Source organism: Oculina patagonica, chromosome 3 (assembly GCF_052425735.1).
Source record: "Oculina patagonica isolate OP01 chromosome 3, crgOcupat, whole genome shotgun sequence".
NCBI classification, from domain to species: domain Eukaryota; kingdom Metazoa; phylum Cnidaria; class Anthozoa; order Scleractinia; family Oculinidae; genus Oculina; species Oculina patagonica.
Window position 1 is genome coordinate 14,832,462 of NC_135760.1, and position 22,742 is coordinate 14,855,203.

The window sequence follows — 22,742 nt, forward strand, 5'->3', positions numbered from 1 at the left end:
AATCTTGAAAAACGCACAAAATCTTGAAAAACGCGAAAAAAATCTTGAAAAACGCGAGAAATCTTAAAAAAAGTGTCAAATCTTGAAAAACGCGAAAAAACCCTTGAAAAACGCGAAAAATCTTGAAAAACGCAAAAAAATCTTGAAAAACGCGAGAAATCTTGAAAAAAGTGTCAAATCTTGAAAAAAGCGAAAAATCTTGAAAAACGCGAAAAAAACCCTTGAAAAACGCGAAAAATCTTGAAAACGCAAAAATATCTTGAAAAACGCGAAAAGTCTTGAAAAACGCAAAAAAAATCTTGAAAAAGCTTGAAGATTAATAAAGGTCAAATGAGATATTGATCTCACGTGACACGACGTGCTTGTTGAATACATGTCTGTTAGGCCAAACACGACTTTTTCGAGATATCGACCCGTGACCGACCCGTGACGACTAGCAGCAGCGTGCACGTGACGACCGTCACGGACGTCGTTAGGTCCGGTCACGTACAGTGTCTCAACTTCAAAGCGAGGCGAAATTATCCTGGCAGAAAGCAAACATGGCGAAATGACGAAATGCACGGTCACGAAGGTTTGTAATAGTAAATACTGACTTGATTTATGTTTGATTGTGAGCAGAAGCGCCTTGAGCAGTTGTTAATCAAGAAGAAAAATTATTTATGAGAGTTTTGAGACAGTAAAACAAAAACAGAAGATACAAAGGCACGCGACAGGCCGTTACAAGAATCGTACTGTACACTGTGTAGTGGTTTGAGTTTATAAACGTTCGGATTCTTACTTCTGAGCGGTTGAAACTATGGCAGATAGCGGAGTAGAGACACAAACTATCGAAAGCATCGAACTTAAAGTTGATGATAATCCAGTTGAAGACCATATTGATATTGATATAAAGCAAGTTACAGAGGAAACGACTCCTATAAAGCAAGACAATGATCGAGATGATCTCGAATTTGGGTTTGGAAAAGATGAAGCAGTAATCATTACAGACCAAGATATTGCGGAGATGTATGAATCATCGAAGGAACGATCAACAGAAGTTTCACAGGATCTTAACAAGGTTTATGAAGAGTGGATTTTTGTGGATGTCAACAAGTCGACGCATGAAGTGAAAGAAAACTTGCTCCTTTTGAGTTCAGTTTATGGGAATGATCAGATATGTTGCGCGGTCATGTAAACAGTGAGGATCATTTGAAGAATCTTTTTTGCTGATTAAATAATCAGGTATTGTTTTTTGTTTGGCTTACAAAGCTCATAAGTTATGATAGAATTATGTGGGACTTTAAAGGTGGAGGTTTTAGTTAATTTGTATAAAGTGAAGTCATAGGCGTACGGGCCGGGGGGGCAGGGGGGGCTGCAGCCCCCCCAAATTTTGGGCAACTCAGATTTTTTGGGCAGCAAAAGAAATTTGGGCAAAGCCAGTTATAAATATTTTTGATTTAAACCTGAAGACGGTGTGTTAAAGCCAGTTAAATTCACATGAGACAGTGGTTGCTTAACACCTGATGAGTTTCTGGTGAATAGTGAAGGGGATCATTTGTTGATATACATATTTGTAATTTTTTTTACTGTTGGGCACTGTACTGCAAATATCTGTCACAATTAAACACCTGATAAAGAAAGCTTCTCCGCGTTGCAAAATTTTATAAAATCGACGGCGAGATTCTGGAAGCCGAGCAGAAAATGTGCGCCAGTTTTCGTCGTTTGCGCGGATTAGGCAACATGACTGTTTCAGAAATGCTGGAGACAATGCAAGAGAATGATCTATTTGATAAGTTTTCAGAGTTTCCTTACGTGGTTCATATCCATGCAGTGATACCTGCTACATCGTGTTCTGCAGAACGATCATTCAGTGCGTTGCGCAGATTGAAAACTTACCTCCGCAGCACCTGATGGGGCGACGTGTCAGTAAGGCCAAGTAAAAAAACAAAACAATTGTTTCTCGTCCCCGCCCGCTTCATTTTTTTTGGGCCGCCTCTCTTTATTATTTGTTTTTGGAAAAGTTAGAACGAACAAAAAAACTTTAAATCCTTGTTACGCTAGGTCCGTACTGGACCAATCACCTTGCAGGATTTATTTTGAAAGTTCGCTTCTGGCCTGGAGAATTTGACGATGGAGGAAAAAACATCGATATTCGAACAGTACAGGTATGGAATGCAACAAAAGAATAGATAATTAAAAAATAACAAAAATGCGCTCGCCCGCTCTCTCTTTTGTAGAAATCCGGACGAGAAACATTTGTTTTTTTACATGGCCTAAATTATTACTTATCATCGCACTTATTAGCATTTTATGGGCAAATTCCAACTCTGTAATCAACATTGACATGGATCGTATTGTTGACATCTTCGGCCGTCGAAATGGTAGAGACAGCTATTTCTTTTAACATGCTCATATGATAGATTCTTATGTAAGACTTTTTCACTTCATTTGTAAGCCTATGTTAGTGCATCGTATGACCCTTGTTTCTTCTTGACTGTTTCGTAAAAATTTGGGCAACTTGCAATAATTTTTTGGCAAATGTCTCACCGCCCCCCCTTTCAAAAAATTGCCCGTACGCCTATGAGTGAAGTAAAACTAAAAATATAAGTATTTGAAAATTTAATAGTAAGTGTTCAACAGTACTAGTTAATAATGGTAATAGGACATGCCGTATTTACTCGAATAAGCGCTACAGCGCTTATTAAATTTTTCGCGATTCAAGTACAGCGCTTATTTGAGGGCGGCGCTTATTTAAAATTTGGACGCCACAAAGAATCTTATATTTTACAGTAATTGAAAATAGCGTCTTTTGATTGTCAGTATTCATGTCTTGCAGAAGAGAGAAGTGGTGCTAGCTTTCCTGGCAAAGTTGGCGGCCTTCACAACAATTACAGAACTACGTATTGTAAGAATGTTGGATCGAAAACTAATCGGGCTAGCGGTAAACCGATCACTTTGAACTACAAAACATCGCTTTTGATGGAAAGGAATGTCCAAGTTTGTTTTAGAGTTGCTTTGTATTGCTATTTTTAGTCAAACGGAATTCCTTGAATAAGCGCCGCATCAGGACTGCGGCGCTTATTCGGGGGCAGTGCTTATTAGTTTTTGGTCCAAAATGCAGCGCTTATTGAGGGCGGCGCTTATACGGGGCGGCGCTTATTCGAGTAAATACGGTAGTGGAGTCCAATTTGGTCTGTAATCATACGAGTGATTAGCTACATGGGATGACCATGAAGTGGGAGATTTATTTAATCACAGTTACAGACAGAATTGGAAGAAACGAAGTCCTGTTACCAATTAATCAAAACTATGACAAAATTTGAGAAACAAACAAATGATGATACTGTTCAATTACTTGGTCACAATGAATAAAATGTCCTGTCAGTGTTCATAGGCGGCGGAGCATTTTGGAACATGGGGGTCTGAGTCGGTCCCAAAAGTGCTCGGCAGGTTTTCACATTTGGAGCTTTTTTTTTCTACCAACTTTTTGATTTCTGAGTAGTTTCTAGACTGAAGATTCTCTGATTGTTGTTCAAAGGCCATACAAACGTTTCCAATCATTTTACGAATTTTTCCGAAGATAAGCAAAGTATCCCAAAGACTTCCAATTAAGTTTTGAAGATGTTTGAATTCACTCACAAGACAGAATATCTTGACAAACCAATATAACGCTGCGTTCACAACATTTTTGGTACCAAATTGGGGAGGGGGGCCTGAGTTCCCCCAAATTTTTGTTGTTGTTTTTTTTTTGGGGGGGGGGAGGCTACAGCTACATGGGATAATTAAAGCCCTTAGTCAGCAACTTTTCTCCATACAAATTCTTCTACAAAAACTGCCTCAAACTAAATTAACAGGTTATCCAAGTGTGAAGTAAGTCAGGTGACCCTAGTGTTAGATCTATTGTACATCATGGATTTTTAACCTACATAAGTCTGAACATAGCTAAAGGTTACTAGGGAGATTCATTCAAAGAGTTAGACCAAAAAATGTGTTATATACTTAGCAAGATAACATTTATTTGACAATAACATTTTCGTATGATTTTTATACTAGATGGTATTGTTAGTGGATGATGGAAATATACTGTTAAATTCTGGTTATAAGCCCTGGGCTTATACAAGTTCATAAGGGTTTTTGGGTGGGTCTATAAATGGAGGGGCTTATAACCGGGAGGGCTTATAAGCGGAATAAAGAAAACGTTTCAAAACAAGCCACGGCAGTGTTGATAGAAATGCGTTTTAAAAGCAACATTTCACCCTGTTCAATACTGTCATCCAGCAGAGGGGGGCTTATATCCGGGGGGGCTTATAACCGGATGTATTTTTTTGTTTCCAGGTAGATGGACCTATAACCGGGGGAGCTTCTAAACAGGGGGCTTATAACCGGAATTTTACGGTATTATTTTTGTCCAATAGGCCTGAAGCCCTTGGTGCATTATCCACTTGATAAATCACCATCGAGAGGATAAGTGTTGACAAAGCATTAGTAGGTTTATCCACTGGATAATAATAATAATAAATAATTCACTTATATTGCGCAATTATCAATTTAAAATAGTGGATAGTGATTGGATAGTGATTTATCAGTGGATAGCACCATACATCCTTTGAACAACTGGGGCCTGGTCTGTAAAAAGGTACTTTTAATTTACAACATAACATTGTACATGAACACTGAAATTATAGATGAAACATTTTCATTTGGTTGGTATAAACAGGTTTTTCTGATGTATACAGATGTTTTATTTAAATAGTACATATATATTAAAATGTATTTGTTTATCAAATAGAATTAGACTATATAATATGATACTTTGTTTGTATGTTTTGGTGAACTGAAATTATTTAAATAAATCAGGTTTATACAGTGTTGTAGTTCAGTGTTTACAACTTCTTGTACTGTCAAACCCCAGGGGGGGGTACTCCGGCCTGTAAATGACGGGGATGATCGAATGGAGGCAAAACTCGGTACCCAAAAAATCCCTAAGTCTTCCGATATTACCCAAAAAAATCCCTGGACCAAAAATAACACCCCCAAAAATCCCTTGTCAAATTACCCCTAAATTGCCAGGAGGGGCAATAATATAACACAAAGAAAGTCATAAAAAATTGAACGTTCGTGTTTGTTTATTCATCATGCCATAAATACGCCAAGGCCGCGCCAAGGCACTTAAGTTGGTTTTTAATACCCCCAAAAAAATCCCCTATTTAAATCAAGTCACCCAAGAAAATACTTGCCAAATTTTCCAACCCAAGAAAGTACCGGAATCGAAAATTTCAAACCCAACTTCGATCATCTCCGTCATTTACAAGCCGGAGTTCCCCCCCCCCCCCCCCCTCCCCGGGTGTCAAACAGGCATGTGATTATGTAAAACGGTAAATGGTATTCTTTTACTCAGAGTCACCTTTCCCTCTTAGCTGGCAGTGCCTGGAGCACGAGGAACAAGTGGCTCTGGGGACACATGATTTGATTGGCTAAATTTTTAACAGAGAAAATTTAAATCAAGCAAATAAAAACAACCGTTTTAAAATCCCTTTGTTGTAAGGGATTTTACAATGATTGATTTGATTGACTAGATTTAAATTCTCTTCGTTAAAAATCTAGCCAATCAAATCATGTGTCCCCAGAGCCACTTGTTTCTCGTGCACGGGCTTTGCAGGCTTAGATAGACAAGTGACTCTGGGGATAAGAATGATAGGTGACCATGACAAAAGCAACCGACAGGGTGATCATGGGGCGCCTGATCCCACCCTTAGGGACGGACCATTATTTTCTTGGAGGGGGGGGGGGATGAAAAATTTTCCTCTGCAAACTTTTTTTTTTAGTTTATGCACCTCTGCAAACATTTTTTTCGAAATTCTTACTATTTTTTGTTATACGTATCGTGTTTGCAAACGATTTATTTTGTCTTTCCAGGCCCTGCAAACAATTTTTTTCAATATTTTTCACACCCCCCCCCCCCCCTCCACCTCCAAAAAAATAATGGTCCGTCCCTTAGCACCGGTTAAGAGGTTCTTGAGGAAATTGCGAGTATTTTTATTAGAACCTTTTTAGCGACTGGCAATTTGAGCACATACACCTAAAACTTGCGACCTGAAGAGAAATTATAGAATCTAGGTAAAGTGCGAAGGGTAAACCCAGTAAAGATACCATAAAAGGTCGGAAAGCAACGCCCAAAGTAACGAAACTACTGAAAGTGGTAGACTGTTCACAACCTCTCTAACGCAAAGTAAATTTGATCTAAAAAATTGCTGGGGTTTGTCAAGAGAGGCATTGTAAATGAGAAGAGGAAGGGTTTTACCGCCTACCAGATTCCTAATTGCTGCCACCCAAACAAGTCGACCTCGAAGACTTTGTATCTCACCGACATTTCATCCGCTAACCAAGTTTAGTTTTCTTTCTCAACTGGAAAACGCAGGAAATGATGGAAGGATGAGGGAACCACAAGGAGACCTCTTTCTTTTGCTTTTACTCGCCATGCCATTTTTTTATGTGTTTGTGGGTTACTCAAAGGAAACCAGAAAGGACAGTGTGCCCCAGATACGCCCATAAGAAGCGCGCCAGCGGAGACTGGCTTTCAACATAAACAAATGTACCAATGTTTGAAGTCTTGATACTTGTTTATGTTTGTTTAGCATTTGTCGTGTTGTTACTTGAATATGGAGAGAAGACGAGTAAATTTAGATTTCACTGATTGCCTTTAGAATGTAGAATGGGTCGTGGGGCATAAATGCCTCAAATTTCTCGCTGGTTTATCGTTAGAAGGGCATTAAAAAACAAGCATGCAGTCAGTCACGCAGTCAGTGTCAGTTCCAATATCTTACACAAAGAGTAGAAACCAAACAGTGTCAGTAATATTAAAGGGGCACTGTGATATTCACAAGAACTGACAAGAAGCTTAAAACAAATCTATAGTTTTCGATCTTTGCAACATCGTTACCGTAGAACGGTTCTCTACAACATACCAGGAATTCTTTTAAGTGTGAATAACTTACAAAAGCCGTGGGGATAAGAATAGAAATTTTAAATTAGACCCGCTAGGATCACGTATTTCTTTGAAGTTCTACATAACTCTTACCGAACAGCTCAACTTCTTATCCACTTATTAAAGGCATTTTCCTGAATTTTTTTCAAATTTTCCGCAAACTGAGTCCAGCGCACTGCTGCTTGACACATGTTTGCGTCAAGCAGAAATTTTCTGACGTAACTAATTTCGTCAGTTACACGACCCTCCTCCGACCGAAGTTCATTTCCTGTTGTTCCAGTTGAGGCGGAATTTCAGTGCCTCGTGGAAACTGAACGAGTGGTCGTTAAACATAATACAACGAGAGAGGAATAGAAGAAAAGGTAAGTTTAAAGCTTAACTGACGTAAAAATGTGCTGTTTTTGTCGTGTACGGACTTGTGATGCTAAGTAAAAGATCTGACATCGTACCAGGATCTCGTGTTTTTTAATGCAAACATGCGGTCGGGTCACGAGTCTGGCACGAAATTTTCGAATAAATCGGTAATATGCATTTTAAAGTTGGTGATATTTCACTGATGAGATCAGGAATAATAAAGGAAAGCTTCAGTAGTGGTATAAAAGCGAAAGAGATGCGATTTTTTTAGTTTCGAATCCGAAAACATTGAGCGAAAAGGAAGAACTGATTCAAAGTGAAAAGGTTCCCAAACACGAAAATATTGCCATAAAGAGACCCGCTGGAAGCTGTCTTAAAAGGTGTGATAATTTTTCTGATTCATCTTTTATCGGTAGACTACGACCTATCATGAAATATCCTCATATCATACGGCCGGCTAAGCTTTCCGCCAAAATGTGTTAACGTTACGAAACTTCAGTTGCAAATTGTCGAGTTTCAAACCAGACCAACATCACGACCCATGATATGTTTTTGTCTTCTGATCGGTCGGGAACAATACATGTAGTTTATCCGATTTTTTCTCGGTTTATGGATCGAAACTGAACAGAATTAGTTATCTCTAAAGGGTATCAACTTCTCAAAATAACGATGGAAGGTTCTTCCTTGTCGCGGATCAAAATAATCGTCGAAAAATTGACTCACATTTTATATCGTTTCACGTCACGCAAATGCGCCATCACGACATTTTCATTTGTACCTGATTGAGAATGAATGAAAAGAAATTCCCTTGTTTCCTTGAAAATTTATATATTTACTTATATCTATGTTTGGCGCATTGTAGCATTTCGTAAACAGTCTCTCACAGAGATTCCAACCCTTTTTGAAGGAAAAAAGGGAGTATTTTTAGCGCTGAAGGTGTGCGCCTCTAGGGGGGTCTAGAAGCATGTTCCACCGGGAAATTTTGCAAATTTAGGTTCTCTCAAGTGCCATTTCCGGCATTTTGACATCATTTTTGAGTTATTCTATAAGGTCTTTATTCTTTTCACAAACATTTTTGGTACTTTTCTTTACTTTTGCTACACTCAGGTCGCAAAAAGCACTAAAAATTAGCAATTTTTCTTTTGTTTTCAGAATTTCATGATAAATCGGGAGAATCTGATATAAATCGGGAGAGCGGGAGGCTACGCATTAAATCGGGAGACTCCCGATCAAATCGGGAGGGTTGGAATCTCTGCTCTCATGGTCGTTTATTAATCCGTTGTTTATTATTCTTAGCGGAGACACTTGATTGTTAGATCACGCGACACAAGTGCTTGATTGTCTTTTTATGTCGCACTCTGGCGCAATACTCCCGATCCATTTCTTCATGATCGCTAAAAAAAATAAAGCTAAATTTTATGCGCTTTATAAATTTCCGAAGCTACGTAGCGTAGTTATGTTTGATGTTCCGTGTTCTCACGAGAACCCACGAGAGACTGGTTAAATTCTCGCGTGAGTATTGCACTCGCGTGGAAGGACCTGTTTTTGTCCCTGTTTTGATAATATATGGAATTGATTTACTTTGTCTGAGTTTTTTGGTTGAAGAGATTTGATGATTGATAACGTGGAAAGAAGACTTAGACATGATGCTTAAAAAATACTGACGATCTCGCCAAACAAAAACACATTAAATTTTCATTTTTTCTTTCAACTGTATATATTATAGCCTTTGAACTTTTATAAACAAAAACACATTTGCTCGAAAATCGTACATATCCCGATTTCTCGGTTTCGCAAGCACATTTCTTATATTCAGTTACTAAAAGTTAGATCTACCAGCATCAGCAGTTAGAGCCGAAAATTCTTTCATGTGTTGTTGATTTCAGGTAAATTATCTATTGAAATTAATAAAAGTAAAAGAAACCTAAGAAGGCTCGTATTGTTGAAAATTCTTTTTGAACAATTGTCTTAATTAGCTATTGTAAAGAGTTAATTATATGCAAGTGAGTGAGATTTTTTTTTCCTTTCTGTTTCGTTGTAGGTGCGCTACAATGACTCGAAAGCAGTCAGGAAGCGATGATCTTTGCCACTTTCAGTGTGGAATCTCAAACTGTCAGATGACGAAAGGCAACAAAACGATAGACTCTGCCGAGGTTCTAAACACGGATGAGAGAATCAAAGATTTATGTAACGGCGTGGTCATGGAAGCCCAGGATAAAGAAATGGACAGTAAACAAACAGATTCGAACGTCGTGACATGTAAAGACACTGCAACCAAACAAGACTCGATTCCTGTGGAAATCGAACGCAAACAAAACAGTTCTAGCGTTGTTAGAACTAATGGCGATTCAGAGTATGTGAGTCTCAATCTTCATATCTGGAAAAGAACGAAATCGGACGGTGCGATTCACAAGAAACGAAAACCGAACTGTTACTTTGGAAGAAAGGACACAGAAGACAAAAGAACGCTTCGTTCAAGAAGCGCGGAGGTTGGCCGGAGACAAGTTCAAAACGAGGCAGGAATTTCTGAAAGTCCTGTGTTTTTCTCTGCGATCGGTGAATGGACAATTGTTGATCTCAATCTTCAGGTTTTTGAGAAGGAGGACGCGAATCGCATACATTATTTAAGAAGGAAAAGGACATCTTACAAAGAGGTAGAGCCAGAAAACGTTTGCTGTATTTTGTAGTGAAACTGCGACCGCAAAGCTTTGGGAGTAAATTATTCCGTATTTCTCTCGGGAGTGTCACTTTTACTGTATACTGAGAAATAATAGGCATAGTACTTTTGTTTAGCAGTAGCTGAGGAATTAAAGAATTTAACAACATTTTTAACACTCCGAGAAAAAAAATGTATGGGCTGTTGAAAATGAACGTTCATGTTGCTTAGTACCATTAATGTTGTTTGTTATACAGAGGGTTTAGTGGAATCCTCTTTAGCGAGTTTGACATCTTGACATCAATTTCTGCTCTTCTGCGGTGTCAAATCATTTGTTGAACTAGTTTACAAGTAAACCTAGCGATGAGTTTTGTTACTAGTTTCGCGGCACTTTAATACAATCGAATAAAAAACGTTGAAGCACAATCGGATTCAAGTTTATAGACGTTATTAAAAGTTGTAGTTTTTATGAGCAGTAACAATGGAAGATATGGCAGAATAAAACTTTGGACACCGCTTTCAGTCGGAGTTTCTCCATTATTTTTCTCACTGACTTATATTAGCCTATTTTAATTTTTTACATTCAATGTGTGTAACTTCTCAACAAACCAGAAACCAGGCAACGATCGAACGAACGAACGAGGTTAGGAATTACACCAAATAAGATCCGACGAACAGACGGACTGACAAAAAAAAAACCAAACAGAGGAGTGCACGAAATCGACTGAATACAGAAAAGCCATCATTATTATATTTAAAACTTTATTTTTCATAAAGTAGGACCATATCAATCATGTAGTGCTAGACGTAACTAGCCGAAATTAGTTACCATGAACAACGCTTTACATTGCCGACAAGCGCCGTCAATTTTCTTCCACAAGTGAATTTTACGGACTTTCCTTCAAAATAAGGCGCGAATATTAATTTTTACAGCACGCGACACACACGAGACAAGCAAGTGTGTGGGTATGACGTCATTTTATTGGCCGGTCAGCAGACTGCTGTTTCGATTGACAGCTAAAGGGAACGGCTGTCAGCTCTTTTAAAAAATATAGTAAGTATCAAATACACGAAAAGCTCCAAAATAAAAATCTTGGCGAAAGAAACCCTTTGCCTTAAATTCTAGATGTAAAATTTGAAATATTCGCCATCTGTCGCACAAATGATCATTGCATGGTAGTTGTTTCGTATCAATTGCACCAAGGATTGTCTCAGTTTTCTAAAACACAGAGCACTTTTTCAAAAATAACTGTTATTAGAGAAGGATAGAGAACTATATATTATTGTAGTCCTTTTACATTTACCAAAAAGGTATTTAAATTTGCCAAGGCGTATTTGTCTAGTTGTGGTCTCCTGCACGTGTTCAGTAAATCTTCCGGTCCAGTCAGCTCCTGACATACACGTGCTTCCCTCGTGCATTTCCTTTCTCTACAAAGGCGTCTTCATACATTTGAAGGCTAATTCTTGATCGTTCTCAGTGACGGCCCGTTTTGTTATCGCTTTCCTTTATCTTTACTTTCCACTGAGTGGTTTCAATTTTGTGTCGTTTTCCTCGTCTTCTTTGTAATTTTCCGACAAAAGATTACATCAGTATACAGTGGAACCCCGATATAACGATATGCCAAGGGAGCAGTAAAATAATATCGTTATATCGAAGTATCGTTATATCGAAACTCCCGATATAACGATATGGCCGTAAAATAACCGAAAATATCGTTATATCGGGGTAAACCTAACCCAGTACTTTTTACTGCATATTAGAGGAGGATAAAGAGAATAATTTTGATCAGAAAGTTTAGAACACAGTATCATCTTCGTATTGCATCGTACAAAGGTGTTTTTAGAAACGTTGAGGTGACTCGATTACCGTAATGTTATTGCATTAAATTCGATGTTTTGCAGATAAAATGTGACGGTGTACATGTACTGATAATATCGTTATATCGGGAGGATTTTACGTTCGGTCCGCTAAATTCTCATCGTTATATCGGGAATATCGTTATATCCGGCGAAGATCGTTATATCGGGGTTCCGTCCCATACATTTTACTGTAACTTTTGCCGGGACATAGAATATCCATCGTTATATCGGGAATATCGTTATATCGAGGATCGTTATATCGGGGTTCCACTGTAAATATAAGGTTTGCTTCAATAACAGACACAATCTTTTCAGGACTTTTTATACACAGTACCTCGGTTTCTGTTGTATACTATCTTCATTCAGCCTACTTTCAGTGGGCTTAATCATTTTCTGAAACTTCGTACATGTAGAGGGGTCGGTACTTAGGAAACGTAAAGTATTGTAAACAAATAGCATGGCTGATCGGAATAAGGGACATAAACTATTTTGTAATAAATAGGAATTAGTTAGTCATAAGAATACCAGAACTGGCCGGCCAGACTGGTATAATCGAGAACAGAATTTCTTTGTTAGTCAGATTTGTCTTGTCAAATCAGTCACTATATAAATATTATACATTGATTTGTGGGACAATCTCGTCAGTGGAAAAGGATCATTTCACATTCACAACCACCAGACACGGCGGCCAGTTCTGACAAATAGAAAGCGCCCTTAGTCAGTGAAGTTGCTAATACACATCTGTCACGGAAATCTCACGTTTTACAAAAAGCCTTTCTTTTTCACCAAAAGATACTCCAAGCTCATGATTTCCTGCCAAACAGTCGACATAATATGATTTCAATGATTCATTCACAATTCTAAGCAAAGGCCAAGGTAATGATTTCATCATTCCTCAACATCTCCCACGCGCGCGTTTGTCTCGTGTCGTGAAGTGTTCAGTAGAGTTTTTGTACGGAAGACATGCGTTGTATTAACCGTCCTCGGGAAAGCTATGCTGTTCATCTCAACATCAAACCAACTTTTCTAGGTCAGGCAGTGTTGCTCCTTTTGTATCCAAGGTTTTCCCTCTCAACTTATTCCTTATAAAATACTTTTTCTTCGGTTACTTTTGAGATCACGTTCCTGGGGTCACGGGCGCGGGGAAGTAGTGTACCCCAATGCGCAATCTTACTGATCAACAGTGAATGTTTTAGCATTTTGTTGCGCTAGTTTTTGTTTTGGGAAAGCTGATGGATCTTCAGTGGACATAAGCAGGTTACAAATACAAGATCAGCGAATCCAGGGAGGTCCGGTCCCCAGGGGGCCGAGATACAGTGGCCGAGATTCCCTTTATCAAGCAAGAAAGGCTCGTATGCGCTTGCCCTCCAACCCTGACTCCCTCCCCCTCCACCCCCCCGCCCCCCCCCCCCCCTCTGAATCCACCCTGACACATGTTAGGAAATTGTACCCTGATCGTGACCGAGCTTTTCACCCTGCCTGAAGCTGCCCAAACTTTAAAAATCTGTAAGTCCTTTGGACCCCACTGCCAACATACAAATTATCCTCACTTAACTCCGTACATTTATCATAACTTGTTTGGAGAATTTGGCTAAATAAATGCGAGTAAAAACTAAACGCTGACACAATGCACTATTTTCTTTTTTGAAATCCTCTTTACTGTGAGATGTGCATAAACCTTTCCTGTTATTGTTAAATCTCGTTTCAGTTTTGCATTGTGTCCAAAGGTTAAAATCTTGAAATAAATCCTCAATTCCGAAAGATTTTCGCCAGCTATAAAATATACCGTAGTAAAGTTTATCTATTGTCGACTTTCAGAAAAATATATCATCCAATAAACTAATGTGACCGCAAAAAGTTTGTGCATGACAAAAAGAAAACAATACTCAATCTTTAGACATGAAAGTTCAAATATTCTGTGAGGTTATATCTTCAATTCTGTTAAATTTTCGCCAGCTATAAAATATACCGAAGTAAAGTTTATCTATTATTAACTGAAAAAAAAATATCATCCAATAAACTACATGTAACCCAAACAAATTTGTGCATGACAATAAGAAAACAATGGTCGATCGATCTTTAGACATGAAAGTTCAAATATTCTGTGAGGTTATTTTTAGTAGTTTACTCCTGCCAACAATCTGAACTTTGATCGAAACGGCTGAAGCAAGAATTATCATTTCTATTCTTTATTGTTTTACATGTATTGATCATTGATCATGAGTAATCCACTTGAGACATCATCTTATAATTAGCAGGCTATAAAAATAAGTCGTTATACTGACCGAACTGTACTAGTGACTCAACCATGTCCGCAGAAAGTTCTTCTCCGAAGCGAGGTTTTGGCGGAATCTTTCACAAGAAAACTGACAAAAGGGACGGTAAAAAATCTGCACAGGAAAAGAAAGAAAAGAAAGAGAAGAAAAAACATAAACGGCAACCTTCAATAGCATCCACGAAGGCTTGGCGTCTCGTAAACTGCGGAGAGCTCTCAGAAGTTGACGGAGAAAAAATAAGTTCAGAAGTTAGAGCTCCGAACGAAAAAGAAAAGCCCAAGAATCTACGCCGACGACTGCCATTTGGCAAAGCAAAACCACCGAAGAAAAATGAGAATTCGACTGAAGATAAAGGGGATATTCTCCTAGAAGATCCCGCGTCGCATTCTAATGAAGGGGAACAATCGAGCGAACGCAAAGATGAAAAAGAAATTGGCCAACAGAAAGTCAGTGAATACGAAAGCGGGCCCGTAGATGAAACTGGAGAATCTTGGGTCGTGCTGACTCCCACGGACCACGCTGTGTCACCAGATTTCACCTCAAAAGTTTTCTTTGAAACAAAAGAAACTGAAAGCTCGATCCCTGCAAAGACCTGTCCAACAGAAGATGACAACTCAGTGAAAACAATCATCCCGAAACCCGAGAGTCCACCCGAGGGTCCCAAAGGCGAAAAGATCGTCTCTTCAACTGCGATCCTTTGGGAAGCGTTCACACATTTGAAAGGGCTTGTGCTAAACAACGAAAAGCTAGTTCACGTCGACACAGAATCATCCAGTTCCCGGTATGAGATCTGCCTGTATGCGTACGACTTCAGCCTCGCCAAGGTCGTTGCTTTGTGGAGTTTTCTCCTGACTCGGGCAAGCGAAGCCAGCAAGCAGATTTTGGTGTATTGTATTTCCCCGTTAATCCGGAAGGTATCCGCAGTGCTTCAAAGTTCAGTTAAAGAAGAAGAAACAGCGAAGAAATAAAGAGAAGCCACAGGAGATAGCATCTCAAGCAAATGAAGAATAGTTGAAGGAAACTTTATACCAAGAGTTTAAAAATTAACAGCGCATGCTTGGACCAATAAACGCGTTTCCTCAAGTTTTCTCAAAGTTACTGACTGAAGTACGTGCTATTATTTATATTTTTTACAGCAAGGCGTTCTGTTTTTACAAGGCATGGAAGCTAATAAGATCATATTAATCCGATGAACGATTATCTGAAAATGTACTTCAATTTAATTTGTTCCCATCATAAAGGTCGAGCTTTTTCATGTCACGCAACCAAATATGACATTACAAGTGTTGATTTGTAAGAACAAAAACAAAAACTAGAGACTTGTAACTTGACCAGGCTATAGGAAAACAATAGCTCTATAGCGATCGAAAGTAATATTTATATAAATAATATTTTAAAAAGTCCGCAATACTGTTGCAATGCCTTAACAGTAAGCATGTTCTTTGCTGTTTCCGGAATATGATTGTCTTGAGAAGAGCTGAGGATCTTTCATTTTAAAGACAAATCGTTCGAATTTGCTTTCACGCTTAGCTTGGGACTAGCTTATTAGCTGACTTGTGGGAAAACACAAAAAAGCCGGACGCTCAAACGTATGTTTTTTATAATAATCATCTGAAATAAACCACGCAAACAATATTTTTGTGAGTGTGCTTTTTTATTTTGAGTCACGCGCGCAGATTTTATCTCATACACAGGTCCTTCGCTCCTGTAACCGAGGGATTAGAAAAACGCTGAGCTTGGTAACATTGCACAAACTCCTTGCTGTTTGGTTTATCAATTTTCAGCCGGCGCTAAAATCGAGCAACTGTGTTATCCTTTTTTTTTTTTTAAAATCGGCGACAAATTCAGTGGTACTCTTACAACGCGATATTCACCGCATTGAGCAAAGTTTTCGGAAAATTATTAGCAAAAAGCATATCGTTCAGCTGCGTACAGGTAATTTTCGCTGATTTCTAGCCGATCCACAGGGAACCCAAACGCTGTATTAGTTATTCATAATCTTAAAATAAAAATGTCCTTATTTACTGCGTTCCTGTGTTTTTTTTAACCGGTTTTGGGGGCGATTCGAATCAGAGCGAAGGTGGTTTATGTTGCGAGTTTTAAACGGTAATCGATCTGTCGCAATGTCAATACGACACGCCTCAATTATTATTATTAACTATTAACTCCCCTCGCGGGAGAGAAGAGAGAAGGAACTAAAAATCAGGGTATTTTGAATTCGAGGCGTAATTCTCTTGTTTCTCAACAAAATCTGCTCAAACTTTACAGATCGGATAAATAAAAGTTAAATAATCATGTGAAGTCTGTTTTGTTCGTTTCGACTCCCTATTTCCCGATTAGTTTTGGGTTGTTTTATGATGCGGCTTTTCGTCCGATCTGTGACTACAGTTGACTTGACCGGAAGTGATTTTATTGCAGAGTGTATGTTCATCATCAAAGCGGTTCTTTTGTTCTCATGACAGACTCTTTTGTTTTTCGTTGACAGTCGCGTGTGTCAGAAATATAAAACAGATCTCTCCACGCGGATTACCTGGTCTTTGCGCGAGATAAATTTCACGTTTATTTGCCAGTGCGGAGTCAGTGTGGATTGCTAAATAAGAGTATATTCGTAGGTCTCCGAAATCTTTCTTTTCTTTGTTATCTGCGTGGATGGACCGGCGAATGTCGGAAGAAGGAGGAAATGTAACATCGCCGCAAAGAATTTCGGCAAATTTCGAAATGTGCCAGACAATTTTTCTTTGTCTGGGGTTGCTGTTTGGTAACGCTCAATAAGATCGCTAACGGATGTAGTTTTTCCACGGAGTTTAAGCCAGGATAAATAGAAGCGGCATCCGTTTCTAGTATCTTGAAACTGTTGTAACATTGAAAGGAGAAATGTTTATTCACTGCTTATTCACTGATTTACTTTCTATAGTCGCGCCCGGGAGCAAAAGGTAAGCTTACAAAAGCTAAAATATGTTCTACTTTTACACATAAATGTGCTTTTTTATCTCGAAAACAGCCGAGCGAAACAGAATGGAAATTCAAATACTCACCAGTGAGCAACGTTGAAATGAAATGGATTTGAACCATGATTTTCGCGTGTCCCGTTAATCGCCGCCGGCTGTCGGCTCGTGTCTCCTCGCGCATATCCACGCGCGAGACTGGTCACATCAACTGTAGTCACAGATTGTACGACCGCCCGTAGTAAGTTTCACCCCTTGTCTCTCTTCTCTTCTCGTGACCATTAAATTGAAACACGAAACTCCCCGCGAGAAGTATTAATAGTTAATGGTGATAGCAACTTGAGTTAATAACAATTGAAACTTGAGGCGCGTCGTATTAACATTGCGACAGATCTATTACCGTTTAAAACTCGCAACGTAAACCACTTTCGCTCTGATTCAAATCGCCCCCAAAACCGGTAAAAAAAAACACAGGAACGCAGGTAAATAAGGACATTTTTATTTTAAGATTATGAATAACTAATACAGCGTTTGGGTTCCCTGTGGCCGATCGAGTGCTTTGCAGAACTAATACCGCATATTGAAGCCTAACAGCGCAACAGCGATCGCACTATCATTTAACCATTTGAGTGCAAGCTCTGATTTGTAAATTAAATGATTTTCTTTATTCTCATCATCTGTTCGCTTAACAATGTATTACAATAGTAGGGAGATATGATATTTTGATCAATCTTGGAAATAAAATGTTACTATACCATACTGAGGCAGTACTGTTGTTATACATGTTATTTTTCGGCAATTTTAGCAAAATTTAGATTCGACGCGATGAAATACATGCGCGCAATTTATTCAGGGAAATAGACTTTGTTTTGATCTTGCTGTTCACGCTCTTTTCACATGCAAATCACTGATGAACTCGTGCCACAGGCTTTCACGTTCAAAATTAGGTGTTACTTTTGCACTTTGTAAACATGTGGAATAGACTTTGAACGGACCTAAAAATAATTCTGATTGGCTAGTCGCGCTACCGAGATAACGCAGTTCTTTTGACAAGTAACCGATTTAGCAAAACAAATTTAGATAGTTAGGAACGGGCGAAAGGGGAATCCTCTAATGGTTACCGGTGGAAAAAATGTCGAGTTTTGTTTAAATTCTCGTGCAAACCATTTAAATTTCACGTGCGCAACTATCACGTGACTACAGTTGAATGGATTCACACCTTTAGCGATCGATGGACCTATTTAACATTTCTCTTTCAAATAAACTTATTCATTTCTGCGAATAACAAGCTTGTAACGCAAGTGAAGCGATCTTTCTCGATAATATTTCTTTAAAATGGCAGAGAGTTCAAAGTCTGGCGGATTAGGAAAGCAGCTCTTCGGCGCCAAGAACGAGCCGGGACGCGAGTCTAAACGAAAAAGAAAGAGAGGCAAAAAGCCGGCCCGAACACAGTCCAAAGAAAATTTAGAGAGCGAGTTGAAAGGTCAGGAATGTTCTGCTTTGGTTTGCGACGAGCAAAACGCTGGCGCTAATAACGAAGATTCTAAGATTAACACAGAAAAAATAAGTCCAACGGATGCCGCGAACGACGAAGGAGAAACGGCGAATGTTTTAGAAGAAGTGGATTCGAAAGACAACGACAAAATGGCAACAGCGGAGATTGAACAGGGGAACAAAACAAACGAAACATGTATGGACAAAGATGGTCAACAAGAACTAGAAACGATTCAAGAACAGAGAAGCGAGGAACAAGGATTAAAATCTGAGCCAGCCAAACCAAATCAAGGTAGCAGTAGAAAGAAACGCAAATTATCCTTACGCCGGTCTAAAAAACTAAAACTTTCGAAGAGCAAGAGTTCTTTGAACGAAGATAAACGCGATGAAAGTCAGACAGGTGAAGACGCCGCATTAAATACGAAAACAGTAGAGGAAAATGCGAAGGAAACTTGCGAGCAACAAGAGGATAAAGCTGACGCAGCGAAATTCGACGAAAGCGCTGGTCCTCCGGACGACGAAAGCAATGATGCGTCGAAATCTCCCGAGGGAATTCAAGAAAAGTCGCTTAGCAAGAGCAACAAAGGAAAGAAATTGAAGCAATTAGCAAGTTTTGGTCGAAATAAAAAGAAACCGGAGATTGCAGTGAAATTAGAAGAAACTTCTAACGAAACGAACGAGTCGCTTGATGATAGTCCGACGAGATCTGAAAGATCCGAGAGTACAAGAAGTCAAGATTCTCCGAATACGGAAATTGTCGACTGTGTGTCAAAAGAACCTGTTGCTGCCGACAAAAGTGATTTCAACAACGAACATATGAACGATGGAAAAGATGAAGGAACGGAGATTGAGAAGAAAGAGGCTGTAAAGGAGAAGAAGAAAAAAGGGTCTGTTCTTGGTTTTAAGCGAAGCAAATCCAACCTTGGGAAGAGAAAATCGTCAAAAAACGAAGACCAGGGTGCTGAAAACAGTCCAAGCGAGAAAACTTCAGCAAGAAAAGAAAGTGATGATGTCAGCACAATGGAACGCGATGTAGAGAAAAAGATGGAAGATAAATTTGAAGAAAGCAACTCAGAACCTAAAGTAGAAGAACCCAAGGCAAGCGACACGGAAGCAGGTGATTTGAAAACAGAAGAAACATCAGGCGCGGCCGCTGCGGATATGACACAAGAAGTCTTTAACAAAGAAGAAACGATCAGCGCGGAAAGCAAAGAGACCAGCGCAACAGCCCATGAAGTTTCGAACCAAGTTACACCGAAGAAAGAAAAGAAAGAAAATATTTTACGCCGCTCATTGAGAAAGTTCAAGTCTCCAAGTAAAGCTCTGCAGGAGAGAAAAAAATCACACAATGATAAAGTGGCTGAAGACGATGTAACGATGGTTGACCAGGTGGAGGAGAGAGAAAGTTGTGAATTGGAACAAACTACTGAAGAACAAAAGCCAGCAGCCGAGGATAAAGATGAAGAGCGGTGTTCTGATCACGAAGGAACGTCAACGGCAGTGAAGAGAAAGAAAGACGATTTGAAAAATGTTGCTCCAGCTTTGAAGAGAAAGAAAGAAGATGGCGAAAGTTTGACAGATATTCAAGGAAAAGATGATGTCTCCGAAACAGCAGTTAACGAAAAAACGCAAGACCAAAACACCTCTGAAGAATCAAGTGTGTCAAAGGATATGGAAAATTTAAAAGAGCTAAAAGACCTCACGGAAGTGAAAGAAAAGAGCGGCGATGAGTTTAATTTTCAAGTAAACAAAGAACTGTCACCACAAAAGAACAATACGGAGGAACATGAAGAAAACAAACAAAGCGAAGTGCCGGATGAGCTTTCACGCGAGTCACTCGCGCGCGTTGACACGCAGACTGAAGAAATTACAAAGGAAAGCGAAGCGGAAGAGATTTCACACGAGCTACTCGCGCACGATGACACACAAACCGAAGAAGAAATTACAAAAAAGGCTCAAGAGACTCGTCGTAAACAAATGAAAACAGTTATCCATGAGTTGATCAAGTTCATTGAGAAGAAGGAGGCAAAGAAAGCTGCAGAAAATGCGACGCAAGTTGAGACAACAAAAGAAAACGTCAGCTTCAGCGCCGAGGAAAATACGGTTGTCGAAAGTCAACAGCAGACGAGTGCAATTGAAGACACTGAGCTACAACGAGAAGCCGAGGAAGACTCGTACGATTCCGATGTGACTGTTGTCACGGTCGAACGGTTACTGAGCCACGAGTCGTTAATCGAACACAAAACCGAACCAAATACCGAAGGCGAAGAAGAATCTTCGGAAATCGAATCGTGCGAGGAACATCAAACTAAGCCAAATCCCGAAGACGAAGAAATACAAGCCATCTTCAAAAGAGAATCTTCGGAAACCGAGACACGAGAGGAACATGAAACCGAGTTAAATACGGAAGACGAAGAAATACGAGTCATCACCGAAGAAGTATCTTTAGAAACCAAGCTACAAGACACCGGATCACCAGTCCAGAACGAAACCAGACAAGATCCTAAAGACGAAGAAATACGAGCCATTAACGAAGAAGTATCTTCGGAGACTGAAGCACCACGGGAGACTGAGTCACCTGTCGAAAACAAAACCGAGCCAGACACCGAAGACGGAGAAATACGAACCCTCACAGAAGAGGTAATTTCGGAAACCGAGGCACCACGAGACACCGAGTCACTAGTCGAAAACAAAACCGAGCCAGATATCAAAGAAGAAGAAACTCGAGCGACCAACGAGGGAATATCTTGGGAAACCGAGACATCCGAGGCGACCAACGAAGATTCGGCAGCCGAGACACTTGAAAATAAACCTCAAGGACTAGCGTCCGAATTGCAAGAACAATGTAAAGCCGAAGTAAATACCGAGCACGAAGATGTACGAGGCATCAACGAAGAACCTTCTTCGGAAACCGAGACATCCGAGGCGACTTACGAGGAATCGAACATCGAAACAGTGGATATCAAACCTCAGGAACTAATGCCCGTGTCACAAGCAGAATATAAAACCGAACCAATTACAGATGGTGATGAAATTCAAGACAACAATAAAGCCGGCGAATCTTCGGAAACCGATATATCTGAAGCAAGAAACGAGGATTCGCAAGTCGAGGCAGCGGAGATTAAACCAGAGGAAATAACACCTGAGTCACGTGCAGAACAAGATACCGAACCAGACACCAAAGGCGAAGTAATTCACGGCATCAAAGAGGTCGGCAAATCGTCGGAAACCGAGACATCCCGAGCGAGCAAAGAAGAGTCGACATTCAAGGGATGCATAGTCGAGGTAAAAGTTCTTCGTAAAGAATCGGAAGAGCTGGAAATCACAAGCACAAAGGCAAATAAGCTGGAGGAAACAAAAGCGGACGAAGAAGCTGGGCAAAGTAAAGATCAAAAGCTCGAGAACAGCGGTTTGATGGAGAGTTTCCAGACCTCCTCTTGTCAGAATTCCGTGGAAGAATGGATCTTGGTGCATCAGCTGGATATGACAGAGGAGGTTTCCCGCCAAATTAAGCAGGCGCTCATATATAATAGCCTCAGCCTGAGAAGGACGACTGCCTGCTGTACGGTCATGTGACCGTGTTAAGCACCACACACTGGGACTAAACAGATCGTGTTTTACAAGCACTACTTCATGTAACGGCTGCAAAAGGTGCTACAAAGGAACACTGAGTTAAAATTAAGAGATAGGCACTCTACGTGCTGTACAAATATACAGGACAAATTAATGAGTGATCAGATATGTGTTTTAAAATTCTCGATAAAATCTGTTGGAGTCATTGCGCACAAATTTATTTCGATTATCATTGTTATTAGTACAGAAAATGTTGCAAAACGAAAAATACAAACAAAAAAAAACAAAAAGTGTAAGACACAAAAAAATTAGAAGATTGTAGTTTTGGAAGTTTAATTGAAAGTTTGATATTTAATATACTGAGAAGATTTATTGGCAAAATCATTTATTCTTGAGCTTAACTATTGTATTTTTTCTTCTCGATTTTTTGCACGAGTAAAAATAAATGTACTTTTAAAACAACCATGCGTGTATAGTAGATTCTTTGATAAATGGGTGCATAATCGAACGAGTTATTTTAAGGTTTAACGTGTATCCATCCAATTTTGTAATAATTTCTTTATTGCTTTCGGTCCCCGGACTCTCTCCTTCGCAGAGGCCTCTTTCGTGTTTCGTACGGA

At 39.5% G+C, this 22,742-nt stretch overlaps 4 protein-coding genes across 5 annotated transcripts; all 4 read left to right on the forward strand.

Annotated features, from left to right (window-relative positions):
• Window positions 1-356: 356 nt before the first annotated feature.
• Window positions 357-4,846, forward strand: LOC144646844 (uncharacterized). Its single transcript, XM_078506538.1, has one exon. The coding sequence runs from the start codon at window positions 797-799 to the stop codon at window positions 1,172-1,174; it is 378 nt and encodes a 125-aa protein (XP_078362664.1). The 5' UTR covers window positions 357-796; the 3' UTR covers window positions 1,175-4,846.
• Window positions 4,847-7,201: 2,355 nt separating this feature from the next.
• Window positions 7,202-10,694, forward strand: LOC144646856 (uncharacterized). 2 transcript variants are annotated; one of them, XM_078506553.1, is made up of 2 exons: window positions 7,202-7,326; window positions 9,360-10,694. In XM_078506553.1, exon 2 carries the CDS (start codon window positions 9,370-9,372, stop codon window positions 10,003-10,005), a length of 636 nt encoding a protein of 211 aa, XP_078362679.1. In that variant the 5' UTR covers window positions 7,202-7,326; window positions 9,360-9,369; the 3' UTR covers window positions 10,006-10,694. The 2 variants fall into 2 exon arrangements, with proteins under 2 accessions (XP_078362679.1, XP_078362680.1); XM_078506554.1 differs by lacking the exon at window positions 7,202-7,326 and adding an exon at window positions 7,380-7,698.
• Window positions 10,695-14,040: 3,346 nt separating this feature from the next.
• LOC144646854 (uncharacterized) lies at window positions 14,041-15,745 on the forward strand. The gene has a single exon (XM_078506547.1). It carries the CDS (start codon window positions 14,143-14,145, stop codon window positions 15,076-15,078), a length of 936 nt encoding a protein of 311 aa, XP_078362673.1. The 5' UTR covers window positions 14,041-14,142; the 3' UTR covers window positions 15,079-15,745.
• Window positions 15,746-18,262: 2,517 nt separating this feature from the next.
• Window positions 18,263-22,577, forward strand: LOC144646849 (uncharacterized). The gene has a single exon (XM_078506543.1). It carries the CDS (start codon window positions 18,391-18,393, stop codon window positions 22,123-22,125), a length of 3,735 nt encoding a protein of 1,244 aa, XP_078362669.1. The 5' UTR covers window positions 18,263-18,390; the 3' UTR covers window positions 22,126-22,577.
• The last annotated feature ends 165 nt before the right edge of the window (window positions 22,578-22,742 follow it).